General features: G+C 41.8%; 1 protein-coding gene across 2 annotated transcripts in view; it reads right to left on the minus strand.

Annotated features, from left to right (window-relative positions):
- Positions 1-14360, minus strand: part of RC3H1 (ring finger and CCCH-type domains 1) — a 62806-nt gene that overhangs the window by 16335 nt on the left and 32111 nt on the right. Inside the window, exons 6-9 of one of the 2 annotated variants that reach the window (XM_045838351.1) lie at positions 11703-11903; positions 8314-8440; positions 3571-3689; positions 1582-1694 (exon numbers count right to left, since the gene is read on the minus strand). In XM_045838351.1, coding sequence (XP_045694307.1) covers positions 1582-1694; positions 3571-3689; positions 8314-8440; positions 11703-11903 — 560 coding nt within the window. Of the gene's footprint in view, positions 1-1581; positions 1695-3570; positions 3690-8313; positions 8447-11702; positions 11904-14360 lie in introns of both variants that reach the window. The other variant, XM_045838350.1, reaches the window with a different exon arrangement.

The raw sequence follows: 14360 nt of genomic DNA on the forward strand, positions 1-14360 counted from the left end.
TTTTTTCAGAATGTGCTTGGCTATTTGCATAATCTTCCAAATAAATGATTGTTAGGTCCTAAAAATCATCATGTGAAGATTCTAATTGGGATTTCAGTGAATTTACTGTTTCAGAGAAAATAAAACCTTTATAATGCCCAGTCTTATATAAAAATACAGTATTCTTCTTCTTTTAGCCAATTCTTTCCTTATGTTCCCAGCTAGTCTACTAATTCAATGCATAAAGGTTTTGAATACTTCTTAGAGTTTATAATTTCATATTTACCTTTTTGTTGTTAATGCAAAAGGAATCTTTAATTTCACTTTACTGGTTTATATGACAGCAATTCATCAAAAAAATTTTTTTGATTTGCAATCTTACTAAGGCCTCCTTTCTTTTTTGTTAAAGATTTCACTTATTTATTCTTTTAGAGAAAGGGGAAGGGAGGGAGAAAGAAAGGGAGAGAAACATCAATGTGAGAGAGAAACATCAACTGGTCACCTCTCACACACATCCCACATGGGGACCGAACCAGCAACCCAGGCATGTGCCCTGAACGGGAATTGATGCCCAACCAACTGAGCCGTGCTGGTCAGTGCAAATTCTCATTTCTTTAGCTTCCAGTGCTCTTCTTGAATTGCTCTGTGTAATAATGTTAAGATGTTTTACTCTCTTGTTCACATACATTTGCTACTACTTCTAGAATATTAAATAATTGTTTTACTAGCACAGAAGTTTGCTTTACTCTTAAATGAGACTAAATCTAACATTTACTAATTAAGCATGATGTTATCATGCTGGCTTATAAGATATAATGTTGAGGAAGTGCCTATGATATTTTTGCTCTAATAAGGGATTTTGATCTATCATGGACATTAAATTTTATTCAAATGCCTTTTGGCATCTTTGGATATGATCAACCAAAAGGTATTTCTTCTATAACTTATAGTAACTAATATTGTGCTACCTACCTTTGCAGTAAGCCATGGTGTCTACTTTAATGTATTATTGAATTCCAAGTTTAATATTTGGGATTTTACAAATGTTAGTATGTCAGATAAATATGTAGCTTAATTATACCATTTGTCAAACTTAGTATTGCTGATTTTATAAAAAAAATTTAAAAGTTTTTCTTTCTTTCTACTATGTGCTGGAAAATTTAACATCATTGAAATTACCTAGTCCTTCAAATTTGAATATTTGTGAAACTCAACCTGGAAATTAAACAATTTCTTTAATAGAGCAAAGAGGCCATTTTTCCATTGGTCATATGTTACTCAATTAGTTAAAATCAGTCAGTGAAAACTGATGAAAATTCTCAGAATTTTCATCTCTATTTTGGTAGTGAGAATGACTCAATTCTAGATTTAATTAACCAGAAATAGCTTCCTATTTTTAGGCACGATGAAATGAAAGCTGAAAAGACTGCTTCAATTTTCTTTTTAAAAATTCCATCTCATGTATTACTTTCTAAACATTTCCTGTTCATTGAAGAGAATACACCTACTCTTCTTGTACTTCTCCATGGCAGCAAGTTACTCTACTTAGTAACTCGACCTTCTTCAGCTAGAAGGCCGAGTTCAGTGACTTTTTGCACTTACTTTTCCAGTTCCTCCTGGGAGTGTGCAAATGTACAGCTGGCCCCACGAGGGCATCCTCCTCTCTGCTTCATGTCTCGACACATGTACGTTTTATATTTGCTATGCTGCGGAGGCTAAGTCCAAAAGTAAAATATTAGACATTAGAAAAAGATGGAAAAATTTCACTGCCATTTTAGGATCTTGACAATCTAGATGAACAATTCAGACTGACTGCTTCATACACTTATCTAGACTGCCCAGAGCGAAAGCGCTGGAAAGTCGTTCTGTCTTGTTTCAGAGAGTCCCAAAATAAGTTAACGAAAGAAAATGTAGTCCAGACACCCTGGTATGTTCTCAAACACATACCAAGAGAGGGAGGGAGGGAGGCCAGGGAAGGAGAGAGGTAGAGACGGAGGTAGGTAAGTAGACAGATAGATAGATATTTGTTGTTCACCCATTCTTGCATTCATTGGTTGACTGTAGTATGTGCCCTGACTGAGGATCGAACCCGCAACCCTAGTGTATCGGGATGATACTCTAACCAACTGAGCCAGGGCTCACATACATTTTTGATTAAATTTCATGAGGGCTTGATGATATTCTTCCGGGTTTTATAATGAACAAACCACTGAAGTTTAGGACTTTTTAAATGTTTAAACTGTCTTCTAATATTTGTTTTGAACAATGTTTAGTTTATTTATAATCCTGTTTCTTTTCTTAAAAAAGATTTTATTTATTTTTAGGGAGAGGGCAAGGGAGGGAGAAAGAGGAGGAGAGAAACACCAAATGGTTGCCTTTCCCACTCCCCAGCTGGGGCACCTGGCCTGCAACCCAGACATGTGCACCGATTGTGAACCTTTTGGTTCACAGGCTGGCGCTCAACCCACCGATCCACACTGGCCAGGGCTGTAATTGTGTTTCTTTATAACACACCATGAATCTACAATATGCCCTACAACCGACAAACACTCTGTAACCAAGTCTTGACATATAGGCTGTATCAAGGACTTAACCTATCTCCCAAGGTACAAACGAAACTCATTATTTACAACTCAGTGATAAGGCAGGACAGTGGATTTGGGAGTTAGTAAGTTATCAAACACAATACTAAATGAAGGAAAAATTGATGCATTTTTATCACTAATTGGCAGAATTTAAAGGCTAATTTTATGAATTTTGTCACATTCTTCATAATGTCTAATGGAACAGGGAGTTAAAAAATAGGTTTTAATTTCATTTATTTCTGAATAAAAAAATAAAGCTCTGATTTGTACTTAGATTGATTAGGATAATTACATCCATATCATTCTCCTTAAGACAGTTTTAATTATTTCTTGTCTCCCAAAGAAGATTAAGAACAGCGAATAATCTATTGTTAATATTTACCTAAGCCAGATAAATTAATAACGAAGTTTTAATTTCTCAAGTTTACTACTGCAAAATAAAAGAGCTAGTAATATAAATACTGAGAGTGAAACAAAATTGTGGGGAGTAAAGTTAAAAAGTCTAGTTACATGACGCATTATATTATACTGCCATATATTTCATTTAAATTTTTTTGAGAAAATTTGGCTCACTGGAATAAAAAACATTATGAATGAAAAATGTTACAATACCAATATGGAAAAAGCATTTACAAACATGTGAACGGTATTGGAGAGATGTAGCATTACCACGAAAAAGTGGTACGTACTGTCAAACAGAGATGTTACAGTAACCAAAGAGACTAACTGGACCGAAATGGAATGAGCTTTAGCACAGAATCAAATGCTGCTACATCCACTGAGAAAAGTGATTCCAGCTCAGCATTAGGCCAACAAGAACTATTTCATTTCAATGTTGCCACACAAAAATACCAGACTAATCCAGTGACTGGCCGCTAACCACGCTAAGCCCACATGTTGCCAGTGCAGTCTGAGTCCCAGAATGTGCGTGTCGCCTTGCTGGCTTGCGTGTGTCTGTGAAGACACCCGCGGCGGAGCGCGTCTACGCTTCCAGCCTCTCCCTCACCTGCTGCTGGTCGGCTCCTTTCTTGCTGTGGTTCTGGATGTAGTCCACCAGACCATGTACCACCGTGCGCACGGCGACCAGCCCGTTTTCCAGCTGCTCCCAAGTAGGAGGAGGAGCATCTACACAACAAACAAACACACATTTTTAAAACGTTATTCACTGTTTTGCTCAACATTACATGAACAGAGGAGCTGTGTCAGCACTTCAGTGAAAGCAAGTTAAGCTTCAGGTGACAGCTTATTCACCTAAACATCGTTCATTGTAAAGAAACAGGTATGTTCTTTTAAATCTGGGGTTGCAAACCGAACTGGCTGTAAGGGACAGGGAAGGTCACAGAAAGCAAGCAGGCAGCCCACACCACAGATGGCAGCTGTCCTGAGACCCTTAGAGTCGGAAACGACAACAGAAGGAGACAGGGACTGCACTGCACTGCGCTGGACCGGAGAGGACGTCTCACATCTCAGGTCACGGTCACTGTTAGACTTCAGCCGATAGTCGTGATGTGAAGACGCAAGGCTGGCACTGCCAGATACACCACAGTTTCCCAGGGAAAGCCGGAATTTGAGATTTTTATGTAAAATTATCCAGTCTTTAAGTGTTGGTAACCTAAAACAATTTAGAATACTGTGCAGGCCAACGCCGTGTGCACCAAACAAAACTTACCCATGCACTGCCCACAGCAAACCAATCTGTAATGTGTATTTTGAAATTACATAAAAATCAAGTATTGATAAACAGAAATTTTAACTGTTTAATAGAAGAGCTAACATATGAAGCAACTCTGATATCCATCCTCTTCATTTAGTATGTTATTTCTCCAGGGCTGGCGGTGGGATTTTATAAAGGAAAAATTAACCATGGGGCTAAATATGACATGTTTAATTAACTAGTTAATTAATTATGAGCACGAGAGAGAGACAGACAGGCAGAGAGAGATATCAACTTGTTGTTCCACTTACTTACTTACGCACTTGTTGGCTGATTTGTGTGTGTGCCCTGACTAGGGAGCAAACCGCAACCTTGGCGTGTTGGGAAAATGCTCTAAACAACTGAGCCCCCCGGCCAGGGCTGCAATGTTCTTTAAAAGTAATATAAAATGATGTGAGGACACAGATGCAGAGATGGCGTCAGACTGGAGACATTCTGAAAGATTTAGGTGATGGCATTTGAAATGGGTAGGCTTTGAAGGACACGTGGAATTTTAACAACTACAACAACAACAAAGATGAAGAGGTGGGGAAGGTAAAAAGAACAGTCACACACAAGCATTTTTTGGCACACCCAATTCCCAGGGATTGCTCTAGTCGCTGGGGAAGCAGTAGCAATCAAAACAAACATCCCTGCTACATTCAAGGAGAGGAGCCAGGAAGCAGCAAGATAAACGGTCCAAATACAGAATGTGCAGATGATCGGGAGCGGAGTAAACGGAGCCGAGACGCCGAGACGGGGAGCGAGAGAGGCGTGCGTGGCACTGTGGGCCGGGCGGACTGGGAGGGCCTCCTGAGGAGGCTGCGCCGGATCTCCGACCCGAAAGCAGGGTCCGAACGCCCCTGGGACCAGATGGGCAGAAGGACATCCCGGGAGAGCGAGTGCAAAGCCCCGCTCCGGGGGCGGCCGGCCTGCCTGTGTGGGTGGAACCAGAGGAGCCAGCGGGATGGACAAGCGCAGGAGACAGGGTGGGCGAGAGGTGAAGGAAGACCGCATCCTGGGGGGCCCTGCAGGTCGTGGAGAAGATTCTGGCTTTTGCTGAGCAATGAAAGCCCTGAAGGACAACCGAGCAGAGGGGTGACGGGTCGCCTTGGCACCTGTGCTCACACCGACAGACAGGAGGAGGCTGTTCTGCAGTCCGTGAGGAGAGCGAGGGGCGGCAGCAGTGAGAGGGAGAAGCAGGTGCCTCCCGAGTGCACGGGCCCACAGGACACGCTGACGGGGCAGATGTGCCGGAGGAGGGAAAGAGGAGTCGGGGTGGTACCGCCAAGGTGTCTGCACCGAGGACACGGAGAGCCAGGGCTGTCACTAACCGGAATGGGGGTGGGGCGGGGGTCTGGACCTCACTTTTCAACTGATTCAGTTGGGAATTCTTATCTGATATTCAAGGTAGAGGCTGGAATGATGGCTACTGAGCCGGCAGGTGGATATTCAAAAACAGTTCTGGAAGAAGGTCTGGCCTGGATACACTGTTTGTTGCACAGACTCTAAACTGCCGCCAATTGTAACACACACACACACCATTGTTTTATGTGCCGAAAAATTCTGTTAAAGATTACTAACCAAACTACCACATTCCGCTGCTTGTACAACAAAGGCATCCTAATTTCAGAAGTGCTAAGATCTGAATAGAACTGTGGGCTTCAAAACTAATGAGATATAATAAATTCATGAGTTATATAAATGATATTTAAGGCCATGAGACTTTAAATACAATAAATAATATTTAAGGCCATGAGACTTTAAATGATGATTAGATAACATTTAAAGCATACTCTAGGGAATGAGAGTAAACAGAAAACAGAAGAGATACAAGAATTAACTCTGGGGGCACTCCGAAAGTTGGACGCTAGGGGGCAGACTGACTAGAAGCTGTGGAGAAGAGGGGGAAGCAGCCAAGGAGGCTGAGGAGGAGGATGGAATAAAGAAAGAAGTAAACTAGGAGAGAGCGGCGGCATGGAAGCCAAGTGAAAAAAGTGTCATAAGAAGCAGAATAAACAACAATGGTAAATGCTGCTAACAAGCCAAACACAATAAGTACCAACAGTTGATGTTTGGAGTTTGCTACATGGAAGTCACTTGTCACCTCGACAAAAGCAGATCGGATTACGTGGCAGAGATAAATTCCTGACTGCAGTAAGTTCAAGGGCTATAAAAAAGGAGAGAAGAGGAGTGGTAGGCGGATGGCAGGCGGTGTCAGAAGCGTGTTACGACGAGAGGAGTAACGGTATGTTTTCAGGCTGGCAGACTCCAGCAGAGACGGAAAACCGGCGGTAAGAGACAGAGATGCGGGAAGGACAGACCTGACAAGACGACACCGGCACATAAGAGGGGGTGGGGGGAAGCCTCAGCTGCGGCACAGTTTATCCGCGCTCGCAGCAGGAGCACAGGACGATCGCTCAGACTCGAGCTGGTGGCGAGACTGTGAAGTGCTCTTCCCGTTGCTCAGTGATCAGAGCACAAAAGTGAGGAAAACCACGTGTTCTAGGAATAGCTCTGATTGATTTGTTAAGCAGTTTTGGTGGCAAATCCACAAAGGTGGGCTGGTAAAAAGTCAGAGTGCTGAGTGCCACGTTCAGGAGCACTAACCGTCATCCTGCGAGCACTGGGGTGCCGCTGAAAGCCATGAGGCGGAACTGAGCCCAGTGGGCGGAGTGGAGGGCATGCTGTCTCAGGAAGAGGCCTGAGGCCCTCCTCACCGGAGCAGCACTGACCGGCAGGGACAAAGGGACCGAGTGGAAGGAGAACAGACAGACCCTGTCATCTGGAATGGCAGGTGGAGCAGGGGAAAGGAACAGATGGAAAGTAACAAGAGAGACTCGGGTTTTGAGCTCGCATTCCTGGAGAGCGGGCCATTCACAGAGGGCACAGGAGGAAGAGCAGGCCTGCAGCGAAGATGGGGCGAGGAGGCGACGGCGCGTCCAGGAGGCATCTGGGACGGGGCCTGGAGTGGTGAGACAGAGCAGTGACGCAGACATCTGGGGTCTGCTGTCTACGAGGAGAGAACAGCGGCACGGGGAATGGGCGACCATCACCCACAGAGGACGGAGCACGCACGATTCCAGAACACAGCCATCCTGCTCCTTGGCGGGCAGGAGGGGAGAGAATGGTCAAAATAAGACAGAAACAGCATTTAGACAGATCAGAAGATAACCGTAAGACGACAGATATCACCTATACGCTATTACAAGAGTTCCTGTATCAAGGGAGTAGTCAACATTATCAAATGCTGAGGACCAATCAAGGTATGTAAGGACCGAGAGAAGCTTTTGTAATTAGAAAATTGGAAATTAATAGTAAATGTTAAGAGTCCTAATTCAGCCCTGGCCGGTGCAGCTCAGTGGATTGAGAGCTGGCCAGCGAACCAAAGGATCGCTGGTTTGATTCCCAGTCAGGGCATCTGCCTGGGTTGTGGGCCAGGTCCCTGGTGGTGGTGGTGGGGGTACATGAGAGGCAACCACACACTAATGTTTCTCTCCCTTCCTCCCTCCCTCCGCCTCTCTCTAAAAATAAACAAAAAATCTGTAAAAAGAAAGAGAGTTTTAGTTCAGTAGTGGGAATATACACAGGAACTGCAATACACAAGCCAACATGTCTCAGATGAAGTATGAGGAGAAAATTGAAGGTTGGGTGACTTTCAGGTCAGGAAGGAGAGATAGGAAAGGGACTGAAAACGGGAAAAAAATGGGACCAAAAATACAACTAATGACATATGATTTAGAAAAAGGAGAAAACTTGAGTTTTGTCAAGAGTTGAGAATGGTTAAATACAGCACACCTTTACAGTGAGAAAAAGGAAGTGTAAAAAGAGAGAGAGAATCTATGAACAGCAGAGTAAAAAGTATTAAGTAACAATTAGTTGAAGTAATAACACAGACGAAGAAGGCTGGAGCCAGAAACTTACAATACTGTAGAAAAAACCCTGAAATAACCATTTTGGGAAATTCTAGAAGACTGTAACAAGGAATAATTAAAACACCACGGAGCAGCACCGGGGCACGCGGAGGACACAGCCCAGGAGTTTCCCTTGGTTTACCTGGACTAGGGTCGATGTTCGCTAGTAGCTCCAAATGGGGCCTCAGGCGGTTCAAGTTTGCTGGGTCTCCAGTCCGCTGGAGAGCAATCGTTAGTTCCTGAACACTTTGTGCAAAAGAGGCTGGAGTCTGCAACTTAAAAAAGAAAAATATTAACTTCCCCAAAGGCCAGATAATCCCTTTAAAATAAAGATTATTTACAATACTCACACTCATTTTTGCAATTTATTAAGTTTAATCTTTATCCTCCTGCACATCCCATGCTTTGGCCAGACCGGATTACCTGCTGCTACCTGGGCGAACCCTGCATTTCTCTGCGGCTACAGAGCCTGGCGTATGCCCTCTGCCGCCAGTCCTCACGGGGAGAACGCTCCTGGCTCTCGGCTAGGAAGTACTCCTCCCATTTTATGTTCTCACAGTCTGGCTCTTGGGACCCTTCCAAATAACTGAAGTTTGGAAATACAGTCTAGAGATAATGCTATACAAAGGCAAGAACCATGAAACTGAACTCAGTTGGAGTTGGAGTTCAAGTTCTCTTATAGAGGAAAGATCATGACACTGGCTATAACCTTTACAGACTCAGCCTGAAGTACATGTGCTCTATGGACTAAATAATTTACAAAGTCCACTGTAACTCCCAAAAATCCTAATTCAGTTTGGGATTCTTAGAATCCACCAGGTTGTATATTTTCCTAAGGCTTAATGCATTAACTTCCTTATGTTGCCCATATATGACCTTTGATAGGAAAAAAGATTGATTATGTCATAATAACTGAGGGTCTATACTTGGAAAAATTAACTGTTCATTAACACAGATGAGAATATTTCCCTCACAAAAGGTCACTCTATAAAAGATAATTTTTCTTTAAAAGCATACATTTTAAAAGACATGAAAAATAATATTACTACTAGAATGCTGACATACCTATATTTAATTTTTTTCATCTGTACACCTTTTTTACCTAGTTATAATCAGTTTATAAAATTACGGTTTTGGCTACATTTGATATAACAAAACATTTTGATATCCACAAAAGTAAGTATCTGATATAATAACAATACCCCTGTATCTACCACAAAGAATTAAAATATTTCACTAATTTTTCTAAAAGAAATGAAATACTATTTATTAGTTACAGAAAGTATCTGTTCTGACATAACTGTAATTTTAATGGCCCTAAAACGGTGTTCTGAGTAGATAGCTCTTAACTTTTTTAACCATCCCCTCATTTTCTTTATAAATAATATAGCAATTAATTCTTTCGATCTCATAACCTTTGTGCAAGTTTAGATTATTTCCTTAAAATAAATTATTAGGAATACTAAGTTTGGTCAAAGGACATGAATATTTTGAATTTTTATTCACTGAGCTCCCCCAAAGATCTGTAATGCATTTTACAAGCCATCAGCAATGTATGAGCATATGTTTCTTTTACTAATTAAACAGGCAACATTTGATTTGTCACTGTTTTAAATGTGTATTTAATTACTATTGAGGCTGAACTCTACCCAGTCAACTAGATATACTTCTCCTTTGTGAATTGTTAATTCATGTTTCTTTGTCTATTAATTTACTAGGATTATTGCTTTTCTTATCAATTTTAATAAATATTCCCACTGTTCAATACAGTAGCCATTAGCAACACGTGGCTATTTACATTAATTAAAAATTTTAGTTCCTCAGTTGCATAAATCACATTTCAGTTGCTGAATAACCATGTGTGAGCCCTGGCCAGCTAGCTCTGTTAGTGAGAGCACCATCCCCACACACCAAGGTCGAGGGTTCAATCCCCGGTCAGGGCATGTGCAAGAAACAACCAATGAACACATAGATAAGTGGAACAAAAAAGCGATGTTGCTTTTTGTGTCTCTCCCTTCCTCCCCACACCTCAAAAATCAATTAAGAAAATACCACATGTGGCCAGTGATCACCGTATTGGACAGTGCATATACAGAACATCCTATTATCACAGCAAGTTCTACTGCTCTATACAATGGTAATGCATCCCATACCCTGCAAAGCATGTTTATCAGTTTGCTGTATGAAGGTCTCTGGATAGTAAGTTCAAATTCTTGCTCATAATGTGAGAAAATTATTACAGAACATACACCTAGTTACATAGTTCAGTTCAGACAATAAGGCCAACTTCCTTGTAGAATCTTTGTAAAAGAAGTCAAGATTCTCTTTAGCAGTACAAAGCTACTTCTTTTTTTAATTTTATTTTATTTTAATTATTGTTCAGAAAGCTACTTTTTTAAGAGATCATCACTAGGGTTTCGATATGTTACAATCAGTCAGTTGCATAATTTTAGACCTACGAGCTGTGGGTTGAGTTTGGTTAAGTGGTTATGAACATGGATGCTAGAGTCAGAGCACCCCGGTTCAAACCCAGGTCTGTCTCGGGAGGAGTGTCCTTAACCTCTCTGCCTCTATACGAAAAGGATCGAACGGGACTGCTGCGAGGAATACACGAATGCATTCTTTAAACCATCGGGAACGCACCCAGGCAGCTCTCAGTAAGTGCTAAATATCAGGGCAACATCCTGACCTTATTTCTCCCAATTAATGGTAGGGTGGACTCTATAAAGGTCAGTACATAATCTCTATGGTTATAAGTATGTAAGGTAAAACAGTAAAAATTAAATACTATGACTGAACATAATATATTTACATGGCATTCTAAGGCTTTTTTATAGTGCGTTCATATATTTCATATTGAATTAGAACACATTTATAGTACACTCCAGTTTTTTCTTAGTATGCTCCTATTTTAAGAAAATTAAAAATAGCTCTTAGAGTCAGAAATAATGGAGGCTGACCTAAAATTCATGTATACTCTACTGATTTTTTCATCATAACAAACAACAGATAAAGTAGAGAAGTAAGTTTACTGAAAATGTGGTCAAATTTAGAATGGCTGGTAACTTAGGTGACATTTTTCTGGCTGAGAATATAGGAAACCTCTATGTGAACATCTTCCAGGCCATAGGTGGCTGCTGCAAGCAGACAATAAAGGCGTTTAGACAACGGGTTTAACTAACGCAGTGAACAGGACTCAGGGAGCAGTGCAAGGAGGGAGGCAACGATGTGAGAGACGAGAGCCTCTCAGAGAAACGAGCGAGCACACACTGGACAGAGCCTCACGACGCCCATCCAATCTTGTGTGAACGATGCCCATTATCCCTCAATTTGAAACAGTCTTTATGTGAACAAACTGGCATACGATGCGACTAGCTATGACACGCCACCCGACTAGAGAGCACACACCTCACAAGGAGTCTGACGCGCAGTACGCCCTCTAACACACACTGCTCAAATAAGAGAGTTACCGGATCACGAACTACCGACACCCCAGGACCAGCCCGAGAAGAAGGAACAACAAAGGTCTACCTTGTCAATGATGGACTGCATGTGAGACTTGTGGGTCTGGTCTCCGTACAGCAGCGAGGACCACTGGTCTGGCGCGATGCGCAGGCCTGCTTCCATCGCTATCTGCACGATCTGGGAGTCGTGCTCTCGCCGCAGCGCTTCATAGGTTCTAAATTCTTCCTTCAGCTGCATCAGAGAAGAGTCTTCGTCGCGTTTGGTGACCTGTTGGGCACACAGGATCTCATCGTGAGTCAGAGAAAGAACAAAATGGGCTGATACTTTGTAAGGGCCTTTACAGATAACCGATAATTTTTAATGTAACAAATTTCTTCTGGTAACAACAGCAAGATTAAAATGGAGCACAGCCTTTTGCCAATAAAACATTTCCCTTTTATTGATGTCAAAATCTTCTGGAAGGAGCATGTGCTGGAACAAATCCAAAGACTGAACAGACCTTAACACATAGTGCGCTTTAAACTGTGTGTGCGTATATTATGCATTAGTGAAAAAAAAATACTAATACAAGTGCAATTATTCTGACAAACAATGTACATTTGCTTTCCGTAACTGTGGAGTACCACTGCAGGGTTTGCCTGGTGTTGAGCTAGCTGGTACTCCTAACTGCAGCTTTGGATACTGGTGTGATTCTCAAGATGAATAAGCCACTAATTCTACGTGGCTTAATTCTCCTCAGAGATTTGTAGGGTGAGCCACCAACAGAAAGTGTAAATTCTGAGATGCTGAACTATAACAATGATGGTAACGGTAATAATATCGTTTAGTAATTAAAATAATTAACACTTATTGAGCACTTAGCATGTGCCAGTCAATGTATTAAGCTACCTGACCAACTGTCATATGGAAGTGTTAACCCATTTAATTCTCCAAACTTGTTGAGGTAGATGCTATTGTTCTCATACCCAGTAATTCACACTTTAAGTCAAGCTGGGTTTAGCCCAAATTCTTAACATATCAAAGTAAAATAATTTATTCTTGTCTAGGATCACCTTACATCCTAACACATTTTAGAACATACTTTGCCTAGGACTCAACCTTTTAGGACTCAAATTCCTCTAGCAGAAAATTTCCATCAAAGAAGCTACAAAATGTTTTAGTCAAGACTTCTAGGTCATACTGATACAATATTTGAAAGCACATTCCATTCTTATTACAAGAAGATTGAACTTAAATTTCGTTAGGCAAGTCCATAGAAAGACCAAGTAAATAAATAAATAAAGAACTACAGTTACAGAAAAGAAACATATTTCACCACTATTAAAAAGCAAGTCAAAAGACCAAATGCATATGCATATGTGTGAGAACACCTCCTCAACGGAGGCTAACCCTCAGTAACGTGTAGACTGGGCTTTCTACGAGACATACTGGGGTTCCCTGGACTCGGCTCTCAAAAGTTTCTGTAACTAAAAACAATCCAGGGTTTCCAGGAGAGGCAACGTCTGAAGTCCTGCAACTGTGCTGTGCTGAGAACCACCAGAACTGTCCTGCAGCTGGAAAAGCTGCTCAAATGGAAGCGAGAGATGCTGGAAGGACACAGCTGGATGCAGCTGGATGAACCGTACCCCTGCAAGGCAGAGTGGGGACCAGAGCCCGGCCTGAGTCCCACGAGGAAGACGAAATGGGCACTGGCACACACTCTGCCACAGCGAGTGAAGGTCAGGGTGTGGACCTAGCGCAATATGAGGAGGTAAGTCTCTTTGCGGGTGAGAGTGTGGTATGAACCACACCAAGAGAATAAAGTAGGTGGACAATGAAATAAAGGGAAATAATCATGATCCAAGTTAAAAATAAGTGCATTTACAATGTCCAATCTTTTTAAAAATTACTTTTAATGCTTTTAATTAGGATCAAGAATTTCACCTGGTGGGCACCTAGGTGGGTTCCTGAGCCCCTTGCTGTTCCTCGCAGGGGAAGGCGGGCTTTCCCATCCTTTGTAAGCTTCCCGCATTGTACCTGCCTGGGGCTGTTCCCGGAGAACAAGCCACGCTGAAGCAGACAGACATTCTGAAGTGGCTTCTGGGCTCTAGTACACAATTGTGTTGTTACAGCACTTACAACAAATGTGCCTTATTTAGGGACAATCAGGACCAGCTGGAGTTATTGTAGCTTAAGGCTCTGACCGCTCCAGAGGTACCTAAGGAAAGTGACAGGGATGGGCACACACCTGAAGTCCACACCTCATTTTTAGTAAATAATCTGACTCTACGAAGAGAATAAGGTTGGCTTTTAGATAGAGCTTTAAAAAAAATTCTTGCCCTGGACAGGTAGCTGGCTAGAGTACCATCCCCTTGTGTCAAGGTCAGGGCACACATAAGAATCAACCAATGAATGCAGAAAGGTGGAAAGACAGATGGCTGTTTCTTTCTTTTTTTCCCTGTCTCCATTCCCCTCTCTCTAAAAATCAATCATTAATTTTTAAAATGAATAAATTTTTAACATTAATTCTGTATACTCTCCTGTTCATTTTGTGGGCCATTTTATTCTTTTCAAAAAATGAGAGAACAGAATTTAACAGGATGGTTAATGTCAGTTTTTTTGTTTGTTTGTTTGTTTTTTAGTTTGAGTGTCAGATGAAGGAATGGGGTGACTTAGGAATGGATTTCCACGTTGCTTGGGCGAATTAACAACAGTTTGGAGACATGCCTCCCTGGTCCACGCAGC

This window comes from Phyllostomus hastatus, unplaced genomic scaffold, assembly GCF_019186645.2.
Source record: "Phyllostomus hastatus isolate PE091 unplaced genomic scaffold, TTU_PhHast_1.1 phas_contig_283, whole genome shotgun sequence".
Taxonomy (NCBI): Eukaryota; Metazoa; Chordata; class Mammalia; order Chiroptera; family Phyllostomidae; genus Phyllostomus; species Phyllostomus hastatus.